The following is a 23,412-nucleotide window of genomic DNA, read 5'->3' on the forward strand; positions in this document are numbered from 1 at the left end:
GAAGACAGTAAAACGATGCGACGTTCGTGGAAAAAGTTATTAGGCCTCACCCGATCGATAAAATGACGAGATTTTATTATTTATTGTTATTCCTTACATGTTAAACAGCGTTTGCATGCCATTCGGTTTTCAGTCAATAACTTTTTCCACATGCCTTAGATCGCTTTGCGGTCTTCGCAGGGTTGGTTCCTCGTAAAATTTCCAACAGAAATCATTCATTGATTTATTTTTAGAGGTTAAGGGGCAACCTGTGGTGATTTTTCTTTGAAAAAGTGATTTTCCCTATACTAAATCGTATGAAAACTTAAAATGGCTGGCGCTAAAATATAGTTTCTCCGATCGAGCTGAAATTTTGCACAGTTGATATGGGGCTAAAATGGAACTCAAAAAGTATACAGGAGTAAAATGTATTTTTGTGTCCCACGTTAAGTGTAAGTGTGATGTATCACATTTTTATAAAGCAGTACTAGGTATACTATCACTACGATAAAAAAGTTTTATCTTAAAATCTTTTGTATGAGTTTACTGACACTTTTTTGAAAATTTTTTGGCCTCGGCTAAACGAATGTCTATCACTGTATTCCTCCAAGGTTATTAAAAATATCCATGAAATCAGGGATTCCTTCAGTAATACGTTCAGGCAGGCGCGACAACTTGAGGAAATTTATGGGAGGGGGACAATTGGGAGAGCCAAATCATGCATGTAACGCATCCCTCCCCCTAAGTTAGTGCATATGGCTTCAGGGATTCCTTTAAGAATTTTTGCAGAGATTCCTGCAAGTAGTCCTCCAAGAATTCTTCCAATGAATTCTCCAGGATTTCTTCAAGAATTTCTCCAATGATGCGTACAGGGATTCCTTCAAGAATTCCACCATGTATTCTCTCAGTAAGTCCACCAGGGATTCCTTCAGGAATTCTTCCAGAGTTTCTTGCATGTATTCCTCTAGGGATTCCTGTAGGTTCCTATCAGGGATTCCTTCAGGAATACCGCTAGAAATTTCTACAGAAGTTCCTTCATGGATTTCTCCTAAATTTTACAGAGTTTCCTACAGGGATTCTTTTGAAATTCCAGGTTTTAGCACGGATTCTGTAGCGAATCATCTAAAATTTCAGAACTTCCTCCAGGGTTTCCTTCAAGGATTCCTTTAGGGATCATCCAGTAATTCCTCATGGTACTCCTCCAAGAATGCATCCAGGAACTCCTCCATGAATTCCTCCAGAAATTTATACAGGAATTTCTCCAGGAATTCCTCTGAAATTCCAAGGCTCCTACAAGGATTACTTCTAGGAATTCAGTGAAAATATTCCATAAATAACTTTGAAATTTCTCCATGAATTCCTCCAGGGGTTATAACAGGAACTTCTCAGGAAATTTCTCTTGGAATTCCTTCAGAAATTCCTCAACTCTTTAAGGAATTCCTCCAGAAATAGCTTGAACGATTTCTCCAGAAACTACTTCAAGCATTCTTCCAGAAATTCCTCAAGGGATTCGTCCAGAAACCAGGAAGCCATCAAAGAATTCCTCCAAGAATACCTTCTGGGATAGCTTCAAGGATTCTTTCAAAGATTCCTCCAGGAATTTCGTCAAGAATTGCTCCAATGACTCTCCCTGCCCTCTAGGAATTCCTTATGGGAATCCTCCAGGAAAACCTTCAGCAATTCCTGCAGAGATTTCTTCAAGAATGCCTCCAGAGATTCTTCCAGGGATAACTACAGGAATTCCTCCAGGGGTTCATTAAGTAATTCCTGCAGAATTTCCTCCACGAATACCTCTGGGGATTTTTCCAGGAATTCTCTAGGAAAAAGATAATGGGATTCATCCTAGATTTTTTTGTCTATATCATTGAGATTTTTCCAGGTGTTCCTACAGGGGCACCTAAAGGGATTCGACCAGAAATATAACCAAGAATTATTTCAGGGATTCATTCAGTTTACCTTGCTTTGAAATTCCTAGACATTATTAGGGATTCCTTGAGGAATTCCTCTAAAATTTCAGGACTTCAATCAGGATATCTTCCAAGGATTCTTCTTAAATTTCTCCAAAAATTCCAAGATTTCACCTGGTACTCTTACAGGAATTTCTTCAGAGATTCCTCCAGAGATTTCTTTAGGGCTTACTTCAGGAATTCTTCCAGGAATTCCTTTAGTGGTTTCTCCAGGAATTTCTTCAGGGATTCCTCAAGGATTTACTTCAGGAATTCTTCAAGGAATTCCTTCAGTAGTTTCTCCAGGAATTTCTTCAAGGATTCCTCAAAGACTTCCTCCTGAACTTTTTCTAGGGTTTCCAAGAAGTTTTTTTTCGTGTTTTGAGCTTTTTGCAATCCTTTGAAAGAATCTGCATGAAGTTTTTATTTTCAAGCATGAATAATCTGAAAGAAACATTTACGGAAATAAAAACTCTTTAAGGAATTCCTAACAAAAAAAAGGGCCAGGAATTCGCAAACGGTATTCCTAGAAAAAATATTTAAGTTATTTCTGGAGGAAGTTACCGCAGCAAAAACATGTCTTGAAGAAAAATTGGTTGGATTTTTTTGGAAACAATTTTCGGAGGAATACTTTGATTTTTTACTATAGAAAGTTCATTCAATCACAAGGTTCTCCATGGATTTCTTTTTTTTTTTCAATTAAACACTGAAGCATTCCGTGAAGAAATTTTTTGGAAGTTGCTGAAGGATTTTTGAACAAAATTCTTTGAGAAGTTTCTGCAACAGATTTCAGCAATTCATAAAGAAGATTATCTTCGAATTGTCGGAAAAACATCTATGCGAATTTCCAAATCATTAGAAACTCTTGGGAAAAACACTGAAGGAAATTTAGTGAGAGATTGCTAGAGAAAATTCGTGGGGCATTTCCAGGAGCCAATTTTTGAAGTTATTGAAATATACTTCTGGAAGAATTCCTAGAAGCTGGGGAACTCTTGGAGTAGATTTTTGGGTAAATCCTGTAGTAAATACTTATTGTTTTTTTTTAAACGATTCATGAATGAAGCTATTGAAGGATTTTTTGAGGTCTTCCTAATAAAAAAAAACCATCCTCCTCTATGGTTTCAAATCTGTCAAAAAACGCATGCAGAAAGGGACTGTTCGTAAACCACGTAGACCAAATTTAGGCCATCTCAGACCTGCCTCTCCCCTAGTAGAATTTTGACCATACTAAGAAATACACCTTCCTCTTCCCCGATAAGTCTATCTGGTTTATGAAAACATGGAATAACCCACGGAGGAAATTCTTTATGATGTTGCTAGAGGAGATTTCTGAAGGCAATCCATGTAAATACATGGAGAACATTGCTTGAGATCATTTTTATAGGAAAGCCATAGAAAAATTTTTTTTTAAGAATTCTAAGAACATTTTTTGGAGAGTTCTTGGGACTCTTTGAAGAACCTACGGGATGAGTTTTTGGATGAAGAATCTGATGGATATTGTTGGTGCAATTCCCTAAAGAAATTACCGGAGGAATTGCTGCCAAAAATCACAAAAACAATTCTTAAGAGAAATATGAGGGAACTTCGGCAAGAAAATTTTGGAGAATTTCTAAAGTAATTCTCACCTTCGGAATGCTGACAGAGACATCCTGGAGCACATCCAGAAATATCCTGGGATGCTTACAAAATCAGTTGAAACTGCTTTCTGAAGATTCTGGTGCTTCGTTTTATATAAATTCTGAAGAGAGGAAAAAACCTGAAGAAGAAATGTGGTAACGTCGCAAAACAGAATTTGGAAGGCATCCCAGAAATGTTATGCAGGAAGCTGATTGTGGATGCCATCCAGGAAGTTTCCTGGTGCAACATCCAACTGTGGGAGCTCCAGATGGATTTTATTAGCATTCACGATGATACCGAAAACCGGCCTGAACGATTCTTAAAGCACAGCAGGATCAGGATAGCTGTCTGGATCGGTTCTCAATACTTCTCAAAAAGATTCTGAAACTATTTTTGAATAATCCACAAAACACAGACAAACAGACGTGTCACTTGGAAGAAAATGCGATAAAAATCATTGTCACGCAAACATAATCGCCCAATGTTAATTATGCTGTGGTACGCAAATCTACTGAGTAGATGGCGGTAGTGAGTAAACGTCAAACATGAGCAAAAACGATGCGAGCGCCATGAGCGAGCGATTTGTGAACTACGGAATATTTGAATAATCCGTTAAAAAGTGAAACGATGGGAAGTGAGTAGAGTGAGACGTCTGTTTGTCTGTGCACAAAACTTCTCTGAAGAATTCTGGAAGTAGTTTGACCAGATGAATTTGTAACAGTTTCTATGATTATCATTCTTTTTTCTTGTGTCGTAGTTTGATTAAAAGAGCTTAGCTTATGACCTTCATACGATTAGTTGTCTCAGTGTAGAATCTCTTCAAAGATTTCGACAAAGACTTGCCTAAAAAGGCACTATGGTGTTTACTGGAATCCCAGCCGAGTTTTCCTGGAGTGACGTCTGTGAAGTTATACTATCAAATTAACTCCCGGACTGGAGTGTCTTGAGCAAGGATCGATATATTCGCCTCACTCCATTCATATTCACTCCTCTTTGCTGAAGCGAATCGAGAAAGATGCAGCAAACGGATCGTCGTGATCAAACACGCAACCCCATCACCAGTGGGAAGCGATGAGCCAGCTGCTTGACATGAATACACAGACAAACAGACATACTACTTAGAAGAAATTTGTTTCAAAATCATCGTTTGGCATCTCACTAGCACCCTCTATAATGCTCAATCCGAAGCATTCATTTGCAGGTGTTGTTTCCCTCGGTTCGATGTAACAATTTAGCAGGTGACGACTCCCTCGTGCCGTTACCCATTCATAAAACATGAATGAAGGTTCATGATTGAGTCATTTTATGTAAACATTGATCGGCGTCGCGTTCATTTCTCTCGAAAATTGAGAGGTGGTGTAGGCACAGCAGCGCCACCATGACACATGCGAGCACAGTCCGAACCACACTGCATTTTCAAAATGACCGTTAAATCGTGCGACGATTGCGATTTGAGTGGTATGTCTGTTTGTCTGTGATGAATATTCGTTGCCCTTCGTCGCAGTTTGGATCGCAAGCGAATGAATGAATGGCGAATGGTGAAGAATGCTGGTGAGCGATCGAAGCGGCTATTATCATAAGTCGAAGAGAATTTCTGCATGTAATGCATACATTTTTACTGTATTCTTGTTGAAATGCTAGATTAGCAAAGAAAATAATTCGAAAACATCAAAAATTCGTATGCACAATGTCAATCGCATCACTCACGAATCGCATTCGCTTGCAATGCGAATATGGACGAATGAGTAATTTCCAAGTGTGGCTTCCCACCGTTCGCCGGTGTTTGCTGTCGTCGCTGACAAGCATACACACGAACTAAAGCGATAACCGTTCGCTGCTGACTGTCTTCGAGTGTGGAAGAAGATAAAAAGAGGAAATCAGGAACCCTGGTCTTGAGAGATATTCTCCACAAGATTCAGGCCTCGGAACTGAAAGCATATATTATTTTCTCCAATACATCCAATATGTTCTTCTTCAATTCCGGCCAAAAAAAAGTTATTCGGCAGTTAACGACCTACCTGTCTGTTCAGCTAATTTACGACCTTACACTTCGAACAGAGACATGAAAGTTCCCGCCAATTTGCCAATTTCGGTTTCATGGCGTGCTCAAAGGTCCAGTTGAAGCATGGGGAAAAAGATTAAATTCCACGAAGTAGGTATCAACGGTCCGACAGCCGATTCCGTCCCGAACGTCTCACGGTAACCGGTTTCGGAACCGGACGGAATGCGAATTTTGAATATTCTGCTAGGAGATCTAACTGTGACATCACATCGAAATTTGGCGAAAAATTAGCATAGGATAATGGCCATCGCCGTTCGGGGTGATCGTTGCAAATTTCAACCACACAGTTGTATCGAAAGAATGTATGCACAGATTTGTTGAATATAACTCAACCGATTATATCTTTCCCAGACATTTATGAACACGACTACTTTTCAATGATTTCTATGAAACTGGTAAAATTACGAATAGTCAAACAATTTTATGAGGCACTGTATTTTCTTCGTCTATTGACCTCTGCGAGCGGAAATCAAGCTCATCGAAAGTCAAAAAATTCCTCTGAACTGGCTTCGCTACAACTTGTCTAAATCTGAGAGTCTAAATATACCCCAAAGGCCAAAACAGGATCATATTTCTTCCCACCGAACTCCAGTCACGTTCAGTCTCTCTCGTCGATATCACGCTGGACGGGCGGCGGCGGCGTCGCATTGCCGTTGGCCCCGAAATCATCCTACGCATTTCCGGTTCAAGAGATGGGATTTCGACTAAGCCCCTATATAAAATCCAATGTTCTCTGCTTTGTTCTCGTTCGCGCCTTCTCCCTTCGCTCTCCTCTTCTTCTTGGGAAGCATTTATTCAGATTAGCGTTTGGTTTGCTCAGGTGGCTTCATTCATTCAGACGTTTTGGGTTTTATTCAATGCTTATTTGAGAGTTGTTGCGGTGTGGTTTAGTCGGGAAATGTTAGTACCTATAGCGAAAGACGACTGATGCTAATGTTTGACTTTTCTTGTTTCTTTGCAGCTTGAGAGCTTCTGGGACCAGTGCAGGAAAATGAATGGCAGCTACGGAGCGATCCTAGGTTAAGGCCGGCAGTCCAATGCAGCACCCATCGCTGTCTGTGCGGAACAGCAGCGGCATCAGTATCAGCAGGAGCGACAACTTCCCGTCAGCAAGGTCCCCGAAAGTCGCCATCAAAACGGCTTCCATAGGCCCAAAGATGGCCCCTCACACGCAGGGCACAAACCTAACGATCAAACAGCAATACCAACCCCATCAGTGGCCATGGAACACAAGCAACAACACCAACGCTACCAATAGCAATAATGCCCAATCAAATAGCAACTCAAGCACAGCCACTAGCAATAGTACTAGCACCAGTAACAGTTCACCTGCAGTCAATACTCCGACAACGCAAAATCAATCACAATTCTCCATTACGCAGCAATCGAACACTGCCTTGGCTGCAGCCACCGCGACTGGAGCCGTCTCGGTTACTCCAGTCAACAGGCTGAAGCGCTTGCAACCAGCCCACACGGAGGTTAGCACCAACACTAGAAGCAATAGCACCAACACCATTGCTAGCGGTGCCAAGCGAATACGGACAACCGGTGTGGAAAAAGTTAGCAAATCGGTCGGCACCAACACGACGACTGGCCTTTCGGGACCGCCGGGTCTGGTGGCAGTTGGTTCCGGATTATCAACTGCGGCCGCTAGTTCAGCGACTACCAAAAAACTCACCCAGATGGCGATTGTTGCCGCCAGCAATACCAACCATCACCATCAGCAGATCTCAGCCGCCGGTACGACGACGACCACCATTACGAAGAACACGAAAAACTTCACTGCCAGCGGGAATGCAGACCTCTGCAACGCGAACAAAATTACAGGTTACTTCAAGTCCCAAATGAAAACCACCAACACATTTAATAATCTTAAGAAAAATATTAAAACTATAGCGGGATGTGCCACGACGTTGACGGCTTCTTCCACGACGACTGCAACAGCGGAAGCGGAAGCAGAAATCACCACCACCACCGAACTGATGACAACAACATCCACGGTGCTACAGCAGAAGAGTATCATCAAGACCGGAGCGGTCAAAAACTCCAACGTCAGCTTAGAGAAGCACCTAAGCCTGCTCCAGCAACAACAGGCAACCTCCATTACGCCAGCAACCACACTGAAAAGAGTCGAACGGAAGACTGCACGGATAGCACCAACTGTATCGCTTACCCGGAAGGTAAGTCACACACCCCAGGGAGGACTCGGGGTTGGACAGCCCAAAAAACCAGTCACAATCGCACCTCGAACTGCCGATCCCAAGTTGGGTATCAACTTCAACCAACAGAACTCAGCTGTATCAACCACCAATCAACTCGTAAAACAGCAGGATCAACCGGTTAAGCCATCCCAACCAACCGTTTTGCTCACCGCCATACGAATCCCTCAACAACAGCAACAGTCCACCCAAACGCAACAACAATCCAGCCAAACACAGCCTCAGTCGCGGCAAAGTCAAACCCAAGCTCAACTACAAGCACAACAACAGTTCAAACAGGTCGTCCAGCAACAACCTCAACTGAGTAGTCCTCCCAGGACACCAACAAAGCTTGGCTCGGCTGTGTTCCAGTTTCATCCGCAAACAACCACTGTCATGCCAAATCTGGTCCAGATTCCGAATCTCGTACCAACTCAACCGGTTTCGTCAGCGGCTTCCAAACTGAACACTCCGATAGTCGCATCCTCAACTACCAGCAGCCCAACCACTGCCAATCTGATGATGACCAACGCCGCTCATGGATTGACCGCTGCCAGACTGAACAACGGAACCACACAGTTCTACGTAAACGGGGCTCTCATCAAACTCCAACAAATTCAGCAGCAACAACAACAGGCGATCTCCTCTACCGGACAGCAAGCACCAACCACACAGCAGAGTTTACCGATAGACTCGGCGACCGTCAGCATGGGCCTTCACAGCCTACTGGCTAAGTCAGCGGCCCTATCAACGGCAGCTAGCACCATCAGCACAGCACAGCCAGCGCATCAGGCCAAAGGGTACACCCTTCACGCTCAAAAGCCAGCCCAGCTTTATCAACAGGCCAACACATCAACGGCAACGGCCTTCACACCACAACAGTTTTTGGTGGCACCTAATGGGCAATTCCTCCTCAACGCAGCTGCTCTGCCTTCCATGCTGCCTTCAGCGAATTTCCAACAAGCTTTGGTCCAAGCGGCTCAAGCCAACATCCCAGCGCTGCATCCACTTCAACCCAGTCAACCTCAGTCAACTCAGTTACCAAATATCACTGCCATCATCCAGCAGCAAAACAACCTCCAACAACAGCAGCAGCAATCGCAACAAATGCTGCCAAACTTCCACCAGTTGCTGGCCAACATCCCCCAAGCGGTACTCCAAAGTCTGCAATCGACTGCCAAACTCGGTCAAGCACCACAGTTTGTTCCTATTTCCTCAAATCTGTTTCTGAATCCGCAAAACCCCGTCCTCAGCAACAGTCCGTCCTCATCCTCCTTCACATCTCCCATCACTATATCAACGTCGACCCTTCCTTCCGGATCAACAACGATCTCACAACCCCTATCCCCACCGCCACTCGTGGCCACCGTGCCAACCTTCACCACCACTGCCAAACCCATCATGAACACCCTGAACAACCAAAAGATTATCATAGCCTCTGCAACCAGCACCACATCCACCAAACCACCTCCTCCTATCAAACCGATCTCCAGCACCGAGCCTCCCAAACTGGTGCCAGTGCAGATGAACAAACCCTCGATCTCAATCACCCCTGTCATGTCAAATCCTCCAAAACTGGTACCACCATCCGCCCCGGTTCCGAAGCTGGTGCTATCGGCCTCAGTCGCAACCAAAGCTACATCCACAACCCCCATCAAGGAGAAACCAAAACCCAACTTAAAACTATCGCAGCCTCCAGCGCTAGCTCCGGCGTCCTGTAGTCCTTCGCCTCCTCTGCCAACGCCGACTCCGGTAACAACGGTGCAATCACCTGTGCTCTCTCCACGGGCCATCGACAACAAATCACCGCCAGCCCTCAACCCCCTCAGTCTGGACTGTGGCAGCAGCAACGACAGCGGTATTGTTGCCAACTCCAGCGACACCGAAGACAAGTCCCTCACCATCGACCTCTGTTCGCCGGGATCCCCTGACTCCACTCCCCGGAAGAAGGACGAGGAATCTCGCCAAGAGTCCACTCCGTCACCAATTGCACCTCCATCTCCACTACCTGAACCACCAATTATTCCTGCCGATCCAGAACCAGAACCAGAACCGGAACCGGAAACTGAGCCAGAATTAGAACCGGAAACAGAACCTGAACCGGAGGCGGAGCCGGAGTTAGAGCCGGAAATGGAACCCCAACTCGAAGAACCAAAAATTGACATGCCTCCTACCACGGAGCTCTCCGAACAGGAGGATCCGCCACCATCCCCGTCGCCGCCACCCTGCGAGCTACCAACACCTCCGGTTATCGAGACCGACTACTTGGAAGCCCTCAGTCTACCTCCCTGCCAAAAATCTCCCAAGAGCTTACTGCTGGAGCAAATCAAGCTTAAACTGCCGGAGCAGCCGGACGACCAACCGCAGGAATCCATGTCCTCCGATCAGGACTACAGCAACCAAAGCCCCCTGGATGAATCCGGCCCCACGGGGTCTGCCGAACCATCCGAATCTCAACGGTCCACCACTCCGGTGGACCTGTCACCTCCGAGCATCGAGACCGACTTCCTCAACACCCCGCAGATGACGGAGTGCGCCAAGAGCCCCATCCTGTCGCAACCGAAAACGATTCGCTTCCCGGCCCAGAACGGAGTGCACCACAACTTTGGCCGGAAGGGCTTCCGACGGCTGTCCGATGGGCGCCTGTTTGGGGTGTGCTACTGGAGCAACTGTGACGCCCAGTTCGACACCAGCTCGAAGCTGTTGGACCACCTGCAGAGTCAGCACGTCAACACCCAGATGGGACCGTTCGCCTGTCTCTGGGATGGGTGCAAGGTGCACAACAAGGAGTCCTGCAGCAAGCGGTGGTTGGATCGGCACGTCCTGTCACATGGCGGCTCCAAGCCGCACAAATGCATCGTGGCCGGGTGCGGCATGCGGTTCGGATCTCAGGTAAGCCGATTGTTTTTGGATTGGGTGATTCTCGCTTGAACCAGCTCGTGATTTGGTGTTTCTGAGAGCTATTACTTTCAATCAGTTTTACAATACACGTCTCTCATGTAGGTATATTCATATTTTCCTTTACGCTATCTTCAAGTAGTATGGAATCTATTCTATTGTGCATATCACAACGGCAATCCGCCGATCAAACTGGGCATAAGCCACAACAACCTATTTATTCACAGCGGTACGTCTCATGCCTACACCTTGGCATTTCGCTAACCTAAAGGAATCTGTTTTGCAGTCACCCACTACTTTTAAATCTTCTGACTGGATCAACGTCCTCACTAGAACTTGGCCCACCTCTCTTTAACTTAGCATTCTCTGAGCACTTTCACAATTCCTCAAGGCTTTCGTCAGCCATTGTATGAATTTTATATTGTGTGGCAAGGACTATGTCCACGTCCAGGACCCGAGTAGAGGTGAAATACTGACGATCAAAACGTGATATTGGTTTGATTGATATAAGAGATAAAAGATCTGAAAATAATATCTAAAAAATGTTCCTGGAACATCTGAACAATATAAAAATTTGATTTTTCAAGATCAAACGAATAGCTTGCTGCTATTGGTTAGATCTTACAAAATCTAAATATGATATGATGATGATGTTCCAGGAGTAACTTTTTGATTTTATTTTTAGATCTTTTATCTCTTATGTCAATCAAACCAATATCACTTTTTGATCTCCATATCAAAATTTGCTATTATTGAGCTATTTTCCTCTACTCGGGGAGAATCGACAAATTTCCTGGCCGAATCTCAAAGGTTCACCACCCCTGTGGATCCGCCGTGTCCGGATTGGCGATTCAAAGCCTTATCCACTAGGCTTACAGGAGACCACCATACAGGAGTTCCACTGTTTCTAATTCATAGCTTCAAGCGAGAATTACTTATTTTTTACATTTTGAAATTCGTGTTTGACCTTAATATTTCCCCATCTCGCAGCTCGCACTGGAGAAGCACGTCAATCACCACTTCAACAATACGGACAACGCCAGCGCGGGCAAGCGATCCTCAGATCCACCCCTACCCAAGGTTCTACGCAAGACTGGGAAAAAGCTACGATATCGACGTCAACCGTGGTCAGGTAAGCGTTGAGGAAGCCTAAGTCATACCCAACTGGAAACATAACCTAACTTTGGAATTTTCCAATTTATCGATACAGCCCGACGGTTCGACTTTTTCGATATCGGAGTGATGGAAGGACTGCAACACAGACTGATCATGGCCGGCAGTGTGGCCAGCGCTCGGCGGGGTACGGTGACGTTCCAGGGACAGGCCGCAGGACGGCGTGTCACCGCCGTCGGAGCGGAGGTGTTCGTCAAGTGGTACCCGAGGGAAATGTAAGTATATTTATTTTTATTCATGACCGAAAGTAGATGACAATGTCAAGAACTGAAAATTAGTATGTAAACCGGGAGTAAATCAATTAATAAAAATAAACTCATTCGGTTTTATCTCGTGAATCTTGTGTTCATTTGAATTCATTTTAGATTCATCCGTTTAACAGATAGCAGTCCGATAATTGCAAAGATGGTGCATTTATCGAATGTCTAAGATATTTACTCTCGGTTCAACGTACAGCAGACGTTCAATTGGTGCAAACGGTCTCAGTACAAGACTTTCGTAGCTGATAGTAGTTACTTGAGCTCAACCATTTTGAAGCATACTTTACCAACCGAAATTCGATCGAACGGCGTTAGGTATTAAAACAACACTCTGCACTAATCGAACATCTACTGTACTTATGAACCGGAAATTGTAGAACCTATATTGCTGACTGCACCCCAAATTGGACTGACACAATAGTGTGCACAGACCTTCAAAGTGTGATTGCAGCGCAGGACCACGTCGGATCGAGTTGAGGTCTTCGGTGCACTTATTCCTTGTAAATAGAGGAATAAGTGCACCGAAGACGTCGAATATCCGAGGCAAATGTGCACTTTTATCACACTTTTTAGGCGTATCAAAAAAAGTGTGATAGTCCAATTTGGGATGTAGTCTGCAATAAATCTATAATTGTTTTACAAATCTCATAAGTACTGATTTTTACCGATGTTGTGGTAGAAGTTCATTCACTATAAAATTTTAAAAAATGAAATGACAAACTATTCCTATGAATGCAATGTGATTCTAGCAAAGACAAGTTAAGACATGAAACTTGAGTTCAAACTAGGGACCGCATCTAGTACCTCATTTTGGCCCCTTCGATACTCAAGTTTGACAAATCCATATTCGCCCTTTTAATTAAGTTTGTAAATGGTACTTTAAAATATCAACAAGTATGCACAGAACTTCTGTTTTAGTACTTCATAAACTACACAAGGTATGGAACATAAAACGTCTTAATTTGTGTTTGCTTTCAGACAACAAGTCAATACATTTATATTATTAGCAATAATTTGACATAATACATTCAACCAAAAAGAAAGTTTTACCCATATTTACACAACTTATATTAATTAAATAGAAAGCTAGACAAGTAAGTATCTAGCGGTTCTCGCCTGAGCAATGATAATCGATTTTTACCCTTTCTCGCCTTTAGAAGCACGTGGAATTTCTGATTGTTCCCACATTTGTTGTCATCTGGAAAGCGTGACAGCAATGCTATCAATCTCGATTTACTATTTCTTTTTGAAATTCCATGCAGATTTATGTTGCTGTAACATGGAAGTTATTGCTACCGAACCTTCCAGCGTATCTGTTGTACAATAATTTTACTTAAGTGATTTCTATAACTCATTCGGGAAAATTTTACTAGATTCGTCCATATTGTTTCAGAACCATTCCTTCGCGACATATTTTCTTCCCAACTTGTAATACTTTCTTCCTTAGATTAGCTCCGAAGCTGCGGACTGCTGTTGCCGTCAGTGAAAACATATATTTTTCCTATTTTAAGCTTCATAGATAGTCGTTTGACCAATCGTTACTCAATATCAGCTTCATTCAATTCTAGTGCAGGTTTTATGCGATTCAATATTGTTCCGCAAATGCAACATTTATGCCTAGTTTACAACAATCACGTTGAATAAAAAAAATAAAGTTAAGGGAAGTTAGTGATGACTTAGACAGAGCACGGCATGTGCCCCATTTTGCCCCGTTCTACCCTTTTCTATCCTGATTCAATGTAAATCAATTTAAATCAACGATAAAAATAACATGAGAGCTTGCACACTGACGTCATCTTATCTCCTTCTCTTTCGTTCCTTCGGCGGCGGTCCATAAAGCCGTGCATGCCCTCAAAAAGAATTTGAGGGCGATGTTTACAAATCATATGAGAATTCGATGAGGTTAGGTTTTTGCTGCAAGCCCCTATTCCTGTCACTGAGCTACATTCTCTAAATCCCCACTAAATCTGGTCCACTTTACCCCCACAACCCGTCACTGACATTTTGACAAAAGTTATTATTATTATTCAGTCATTCCATGGAAAAACGATATGGTGCAACTCCGATTGTCGTGAAACTTGGTGGGTTTGTAGTTCATCGGAAATAATTAGACCTGTATTTTTTTATTTCGTTATTAGAGTGACACATTTTCAAATAAAACGTGTTTTCTTAAAACTAAACATTTTAAAAAAATCATAACTTTTGAACCAGTTGACCGATTTTAAATCTTTTTTTTTCTATGAAATTTTACAGTGTATCAAACAATTGTCCGTACAGCAAATTTTTGGACAAAATAATTTTTCATTCAAATGTTTATAACTTTTTTATACGTCAATCAAAAACGCTGAAATTTTGATCAATCATGAATCATATATTAATGGTCCATTGGTGAAATTTTAAGCGAGATCGAATAATTTTTCTGAATGTTATAGAACTTTTAGTAAAACTTATTAGATTTTTTAACACATTTTTAAAACATTATATCTCAATATGTACTCGATGAAACTTTTTCAATTTTTTGTTGTATTACAGCCTAAACCTAAGGCTTTCATATGCAGCTGCGTTTGAGGTTTTATATTCACTACAAAAAATATGAAAAATGTGCTTATGTAGTTGACGATACTTATTTAAAAAAATACCATATTTTGCACATACACTCCCGTTCAAAAGTTTGGGGTCACCCCCTCAAAAACATGTAATTTTTTTAGGCCCATATCTCCGCCAATTTGCGTCCGATTTCAAAACCCTAGGTTTCATTCAAAAGATAATAAGTCAAAGAAACTTTGAACATGATTTAAAAGAAACTTTTTCAAAAAAAATTTGTATGTAAACTTAACCCAAAGTTGCCAAATTTTCTAAAAAATGAATATAAACTTACGGCAGTGTCGCTGGAAGTTGGGTCGACCAAATTTTAAGATGAGAACGGTAATATGACCCATTTTCTATTAGCTTTCAACTGCTTTTTACAGAACTTAGCTAAAAAATCTAGAAAGAAAGTTATTAAGTAAATTAATCCTTGATGTCATCGACCAAAAGTTTGAGGTCACCCCTCAAAATGCTGTATCGGTCAAAAGTTTGGGGTCACTATTGTAAAACATGGAAAAGTGATTTGTTGATATCTTTGTCATCTTTCATTCAATTTTAATTCTTCTTGGCTTATTTGAAACAAAATGAATGATACTTACTGCATAGACATTGAACCACACATATTTGTTGAAATTTACATACTAAGACTTAACGTTAAGTTGCCTCATTTTTTGAAGCGTGGTAAAATGTGCTAACTTTACATAACATTTTTATATACAAAAATCGTTAAATACGTTAAGTTGAAGACATCAAACGTAAATTTTGTTAATTATCTTTGAAATGAGCCAAAAAGAATTAAAATTGAACTATAGATGACGAAGATATCACCAAATCACTTTTCCATGTTTTACGAAAGTGACCCCAAACTTTTGGCCGATACATCATATTGAGGGGTGGCCCCAAACTTTTGGTCGATGACATCAAGGATTAATTTACTTAATAACTTTTTTTTCTAGATTTTTCAGCTAAGATCTGTAAAAAGCAGTTGAAAGCTAATAGAAAATGGGTCATATTACCGCTCTCATCTTAAAATTTGGTCGACCCAACTTCCAGCGACACTGCCGTAAGTTTATATTCATTTTTTAGAAAATTTGGCAACTTTAGGTTAAGTTTACATACAATTTTTTTTGAAAAAGTTTCTTTTAAATCATGTTCAAAGTTTCTTTGACATATTATCTTTTGAATGAAACCTAGGGTTTTGAAATCGGACGCAAATTGGCGGAGATATGGGCCTAAAAAAATGACATGTTTTTGAGGGGGTGACCCCAAACTTTTGAACGGGAGTGTATAATCTGCCAAACGTTTTCCACCAATAAAAGTGCATTTACTGAACGAAAAATGCATAGGACCTACTCTTTATATGTAGTTTAGTAGGTCCTGTATAAAAATATTTTATTAAGAGAGTTTAAAAAAGTTGAAAATACTTGGCACTTTTATTGATCAAAATATGATAAATTTCCAAATAATACTCTGAACATATACAGATTTTTCATATTTTTTGTAGTGAATATAAAACCTCAAACGAAGCTGCATATGAAAGACTTAGGTATAAGCTGTAACACAAAAAAAATTGAAAAAGTTTCATCGAGTACATATTGAGATATAATGTTTTAAAAATGTGTTCAAAAAACTTATAAGTTTTACTAAAACTTCTATAACTTTCAGAAAACTTATTCGATCTCGCTGAAAATTTTACCAATGGAGCTTCAATATATGGTTTATGATTGGTCAAAATTTCAGCGTTTTTGATTGTCGTATAAAAAAGTTATAAACATTTGAATGAAAAATTATTTTGACCAAAAACTTGCTGTACGGACAATTGTTTGATACACTGTAGTTTTAAGGAAAAAATCGTTGAAGGAGGCGAATTGTGATTAGGTGCAAAAACTGCATTTTATTTTAATTTTTTCACGATTTTATGGTCTCGGGGCCAATGGGGTACCCTGGTTTTATATTTTTATCAGAAAATTCAAGAAAATTTGGCGTAACATATAAAAAAATCAAAAACATCTTGTTTTTTAGTTTTTGATGTATGATTTTTTGAATATAGAGTCTTATATGTTAAGGTGAAATGGAAGCGCGTCCAGGTGCATTTTTGACTCGCGTTTTGAGAGCACCGATCTCGTCATCCACAAAATGCCCGAAACCGAAAATGCTACTCAATGTTTACCGCGAGTGAGCAACCCGCATAATCGCTAACTGTAAATGCAATGTTTCTTATACTGTAGATGACTATTAGTATTTGACATTTAACTATTTTACACACTATCCGAGATAACAGTAAGATAACTATTCCATGTACAGATTACACAGCGCAACATTTTTTTGTCTCAAGTGCAAACTTATGTGTCTCCGAAGGATTTTTGGCCGCTGAATCCGAATCCGTGCTCAGATTTGCTCCAACACGTCAGAATTTCGAGCTATACCTCAATTTATAGGGCAAAATATGCGATTTTGGGTTTTTTTGATTGCAAGCTATTAAGCATGGAAATATTTTTTACTCAATCAAACGGTTAATTGGTCAATTAACATCTAAATTAACGACTCATGCAAAATATTTCGTTTTACCTAATCAAATTTGATAGATTTAAGCATTTTTTGTTGGTATGAAAACTTGCATGCAATTTTTGGAGGGTGACTTGTATGGGAAATATCGTACCTTACATAAATCGCTCAAAACTATCAAATTCTATTTGGTAAAACGAAATATTTTGCATGAGTCGTTAATTTAGATGTTAACTGACCAATTAACCGTTTGATTGAGTAAAAAATATTTCCATGCTTAATGGCTTGCAGTCAAAAAAAGCCCAAAATCGCATATTTTGTCCTATAAATTGAGGTATAGCTCGAAATTCTGACGTGTTGGAGCAAATCTGAGCACGGATTCGGATTCAGCAGCCCAAAATCCTTCAGAGACACATAAGTTTGCTGTTGAGACAGACCAAAAGTTAATTTTTGTTACGCTGTGTTATCTCATATGGTTGAGCTATATTTAAACCGTTTAAAAATTAAAAGACGGTTATACGTTAATCAATGATTTTTTTTTTATTTACTGAACATTTCTCCTCGAATTCATATCTCCAAGATGCTTAAGCTATGTCGAAAGACTTTCACGCGTCCTGCCGAGCAGCACAACCTGCATCTCGGGTTATTCCGATTGGATGAGATATCCTGGACCTGGCAGCACCTCGCGGGCGAAAGATTTTATTTTTCTTTTCTACAAAATTGAAAGCTGCAAAGTTCAATCGGTACAGTTACCGATGATAGCTACTGTTTGTCAAACTGTCGAATTTAAGTGGCATACAGTGAAATACACATGCGTCAAAATAATCACGAACCGTTTGAGAGAAGGTCACTGTATATTGCCACCATGCCTTCCAAGTTTTCACTCTTATATTATTTGATCATTTTTGCACAATATGATATGCTGTTACAACTTGAAATGGGTTACATAAACCGTTCTTCATGATAGATACTTCGAGTTCCATAGTTTCAACAGAAAAGCAACTGTCCGTGTTACAGTAACAGTAACATATAAAGGATACATACTGTGTGGACTGTAATACAAGTTGTACTCTCTATGCGGGAAGGCTACTCATTGCTTTCACGGCTCTGTTTGTTGCTTGGATGACAAGATCCGTGTGCTTTAGGTATTTGCAAGTCAGCCATTGTGACGTCACTTTAGGTACATACGTGCTGGCTTTAGTTTCTTACGGTTGATCTTAGGATGGTGGTCGACTTTGGGATGGCTAGTAGAAGCGGCTTTGTGGTAGGCGGTAGAGGTCACCGGAAGCCTGGCTTCGACTACCGGTACGTTCGTTCAGGAAGATGGCGGTTGTTGGCTAACCTTCGGATAGCTACTTAGATGGCTGGTATCGTACTATGGCGTCGGGTAGACCACCGGCCGAGACTACAACGGTAAACATCGGAACGGAAGTGGTAATGGTTCCGTTAGGAGCTTGTTCGGTGTTCGGAGAGCCTCTCTTCCAAAGCAGTATTCTATTAAAGACTCAGAAAAGAGTACAAAAGCAAAAGGTCCCTTTCACGGACCTTACCACCAAAGATTAGCACTTGATAACGCCACTGTACCTGACCTCAATATTGCACTTAGTTTTAGATAGATAATTACGTTTTTCTTATAACATTTTTAACTTATTTATCTTCATAGTTTTCTTATAACATTTTTAACTTATTTATCTTCATAGTTTTCCATTTGTTTGTGTGTGTGTGTGTTGACTAACGTGATTTTAAGTATAATTTCAACAAATTTTAGATTGTGACCTAACTTTTAGTATAACAATAGACACTAAATACAAAAACTTTTAATGATGCATACGATTACTAATTTTACCAACACTTTAATTTCTTCTTTTAGTTTACTAATATAACTAACATAAACTTTTTTAACGACAGTACGGATCCTATACAAAAGAACAATACAGAAATAATAAAACAATATCACCAACAAAAGGTTTATTATTTCTGACCTCGAATATTAGCGATTAAACACGCGCGCACTACAATTCCATGGGAGGATCACGATTACAAGAAGAGCGGGCATATGACATCAGGCGGCTTTTATAAGCAATGCCGTTTCACATAACTCTATTTTTTTAATATGTCATTCTCGTTATGCTTATGTTTGTTCACCCTGTGCAGGGTTACGGTCGAATTTTGGACCCCTAGAGGACATTAGTTTGAATTTAAGCTGAAATCAAACAGATTCAGAGGGTGTTACACATAATGATGATGTTGGTATGACCGTAAAAGCCTCCACTGTTCGCCAAAAATACCAACAAGGTCATTTCTGGCTGAAAGTTTCATGAAAATAACTGATTTTTGAAGCATCAGTTTTCACTGTTTTGGACACCCCAATGTATTTTGGACACCCGGTGTTTAAACCCGTTTGAAACTATTTCCGAAGAATCTGCCACTTGGATATGCTTGATCACATCCTAATCACTTGATTGACAAAGGCTGATTAGACGAACATAGCGAATTTAATGCGCTAGAATGATAAACGTTTTTGTTTACATCTGCAAGTTTCCTCAGCACCACTTTCTCTTTTCGTAAACATGCCGCGACACTGGCACGGATGACGATATTAGCAAAAAATAATTTCAAGGCAAATAATGATATTTCTAGTGAGGAAATGATTGCTGCTCGTGCATTACCATCTAATTTAGCGAATGGTTCTAAAAATGTCTGTCATCTCTTCATTAAATCTGTGAAAGTTATGATAATACGACCCAGGGGGTCCAAAATATATGGGGGTCCAAATTATATTGGTTACCCTATAGTGGCACCATCTATGAGCGGCCATATGTAAATATAACAGGGCTGTGACATCTTTTTCCCTCAAACTCAAACTGCTCGAATTGGATTGTTGTCATACTTGGTACTTAGTGAAAGGTGAACGTTCATTTCGACATGTCTGTTAAGGAGTGTCACGAGTTTTAATTTGGATGGATATTTAAAAATCTTGCTTGTGGCGAAGCCAACAAGAACAAATTCGAACCGAACAGTTACAAGGGTAAGGACGGCAATATGGATTGATGCCGAGAGAAGAAAAGAGAAGGAGATAATGGTGACGTCACTATGCAAGCTCCCATGAAGATAAACGTAAACATCAGAGGACCAGCTGCTTTTGTTGTGTAAACATGACCAGCTTATAGTCGGAGAACAATGAGAGAAATAATAAACATTGAGGCGGCAGGCGAAACCTGTCATAAAATCGAGCGAATTGCTAAAAGCGGCAACGGGTTGTAAAAAGAAGATAATTATGTGCGACTGTGGAATCGAGTTCAGTTCTAGGCCTGCTGGCGACGGAGATAATCGAGTGACTTCGTAGCTTGAAGGAATAGAAGCGCCCGTCTAACGAATTGGGAGTCGTGAGTTCTAGTCTCACCGGAGTACGTGGATTACTTTTCATACCTCAAATCTCAATTTGTTCATCGAGCACATGTTCTGTTGTGCACGCGGATGTCAAAGTATTTTCAACAGTGTAATTTCCCACATGGCTTGGTCAGCCAAAGCAAAATCAAGAAGTTGACATTTCTCTTTAACGTATTTTTCCTTTAAACTACAATTCAATGGCTTTCAAATAAAATAAAAGAAGTTTAAAATCGTTCAACTGGTTCAAAAGTTATGATTCATTGAAAAAATAGTATTTAAAAACCTTGATTTTTAGGACCACCCTATGTGAAAAAATACGGGTCTAATTAGGGTAATTCGCTAATTGTTGAACACTACCCAAATGTTGAACAGTTTCTGAATATTTTATTATAAATCTTACTTAAGTAATTTTCATCCAACGTAAACGTATGATGTAGATGCATATACATGTGGGTCACGATATTGCTCTAATTAATTTACAAAATTATACATATTTTATGTCAAAAAAATTGATTGAAAATTTAGTACCGCTGATGACACGAAAACTACACGATTCTTAAGATTAATGTTAAGAAATTTATGTTACAAAATAAGCTTTGCGGGCAAATTAACCACAAATATCAAAGGCACACCATAGTTACAAGAACTGTAAGGATGTCCTTAACAGTTTAACATTGTTAAAAATCACATTTTCATTATAATTTAATTTAAAAAAAACATTTTTCTTATCACACTATCATTATGCATCCATGATCCAATTGTTGAACACTGGGATAACCTACGATGTTAGCATAACTGCTAAAACTTTTTTTTTTCACTTTACCTAACCGTGCATTTCATGGGGTTCCAAGGGCGTTCCAGGGATGTTCTAGGGGTGTTCGAGTGGGCTTCAGAAAGATACCAGTGGGTTTCAATGGCATTCCACAGTTATTCAAGAGGAATTCAGAGTGTTAAGGGGGTCCCAGGAATATTTCAAGGCGTTTCAGGAGCTTCAGGAGCAACCCACGTGTTTTCAATGGATTTCAGGGTAGTTCCACGAGTGTTCTTGGGGGTTGAGTGGGTCCCATGGGTTTCCAGAAGTGTTTCAGGGGCTTTTAAAGGCATACTTTTCTTATGTCGTTTTCGCTACTAATCAAATCTTTTCAGCCATTTTTGCATCTAGTCATGTTTAAAACGATTTCAGTCCACTAGAGCTCTCTTCAAATGAGTGATTCTTTGTCATTTGATTTAAATAAATTGTCACAAGCTCGGACTAGCTGGGCACAAAACACGAAAAACCCGGAAAAAATCCGCCAGAGTGAAAAAATATCGGATGTCGGGTCAAAGTCAAAGTCGGGTCAAATTTTATCAAATGTTAGACCACTGTTGGACTCACATCGGATAACTGTTGGGTCTATATTGGGTTTGGTGGGCAAAATAAAAACAGGTGAATGATAGGTTGATGTCGGGTTATACGTCATCAATTACGAACAAAGCTTCAACCGTTCAACAATTGGCGAGAACCGTCCAACATTAGGATGAGCTAGCTTAAGGAAGCGTTCAACATTTGGGTTACAGACTTCCCATACAAATGTTCTATTTTCTCTTAGAAAATGGAATTTAAGGGAATACAAATTTAATGGGCAGTATAAGGGATGAGTAGATCTAGACGTTCACTGGATATTTTTCAACTAAAGTGGAATTATGCACGGAAAAACGAACGAAAATCAAAATACCAGTACTAACCGTTCAACAATTGGCGAATTATCCTATTTACGGTGAATTACACTGTCGCGTGAATCGCAAGTCAGTCCCATCAATACCCATGCCTTTACAGCTGTGACTATAGGGGTCCTTGTGCTTCGTACATATCAAATGCTAATAGACATTTTTTATGATAAAGCATTACTACAACAACCCATGAAACTTTTCAAGGGATTACGGGATTTAGTTTGTAGGGAACTGTTAGGGTTCTAAAAAATCTACTGATAAGGAATTTCTGTAATAATATATACAGACACATAATTTTTGAAGTTGATAAATTGAAAATTTATAAAAAAAAAATCTTACTAGGTATATATTGTTTTGTGGGGCAAAGGTAATCAAACCTAAAATAAGTTTGGCTGAGATTTATTTTCATTATTTTCCCCCAGTTGCTCACTTTCCGCACCCAAATTAACGATAGTCGTTGGAGAAATGATGTTCCTAGTAATAAGGATCCTCTTTGGATCACCACTACTTCAAAGTAAAAAGGAAGACAAGTAGCAACAACGTGATGTCTTCTCTCGAATCAATCACAAAAAATCAGAGCACGACGCTGTCAAGACAAGATTAATGCTTGAAAACAACAGGACATTACACATTCAATCCTGAATTGCTTCTCATGGTTCACTTGGCAGCGCAACGTTGTACTATACATGCACACATGTTGTACTAATTCACACAAAACAATAGGGGGATTCATTTAACAGCGTAAACTGATTAAACGTCGCGATGACCAAGGCAATCTTTGATTATTTCATTTGCAAAATCATGAAACATTTCAAATAAGCAGAAAATCATGGCTTACGCAGCAATTTAATCTGTTTAGTGGGTACCCCTAATAAAATTTTAACGCTATTTAAAAAAAATCCTCAAAAATCATCTCTGTGAAAAAAAATTACAGAAAGCTTATGTATTTTTTAGGTGATCGCCGATGAAAAAACTTGCCCGACTTGAACGCCTTATATACATTTTGCGTGATTTTCGGGAACCTTCTATAACATCAATAATGTTTTCAGTCAACGGTACCGCACGCATGGCAATATTAAAAATCTTTC

At 40.3% G+C, this 23,412-nt stretch overlaps 1 protein-coding gene across 4 annotated transcripts in view; it reads left to right on the forward strand.

Moving 5' to 3' along the window:
- Window positions 1-23,412, forward strand: part of LOC109424411 (zinc finger protein jing homolog) — a 515,341-nt gene that overhangs the window by 485,013 nt on the left and 6,916 nt on the right. For 3 of the 4 annotated variants that reach the window (XM_062860236.1, XM_062860235.1, XM_062860234.1), the window contains 3 exons: window positions 6,566-10,694; window positions 11,691-11,832; window positions 11,911-12,088. In XM_062860236.1, coding sequence (XP_062716220.1) covers window positions 6,642-10,694; window positions 11,691-11,832; window positions 11,911-12,088 — 4,373 coding nt within the window. In that variant the 5' untranslated portion in view covers window positions 6,566-6,641. The remainder of the gene's footprint in view (window positions 1-6,565; window positions 10,695-11,690; window positions 11,833-11,910; window positions 12,089-23,412) is intronic. The other variant, XM_029852273.2, reaches the window with a different exon arrangement.

This window comes from Aedes albopictus, chromosome 3, assembly GCF_035046485.1.
Source record: "Aedes albopictus strain Foshan chromosome 3, AalbF5, whole genome shotgun sequence".
In the NCBI taxonomy this organism is placed as follows: domain Eukaryota; kingdom Metazoa; phylum Arthropoda; class Insecta; order Diptera; family Culicidae; genus Aedes; species Aedes albopictus.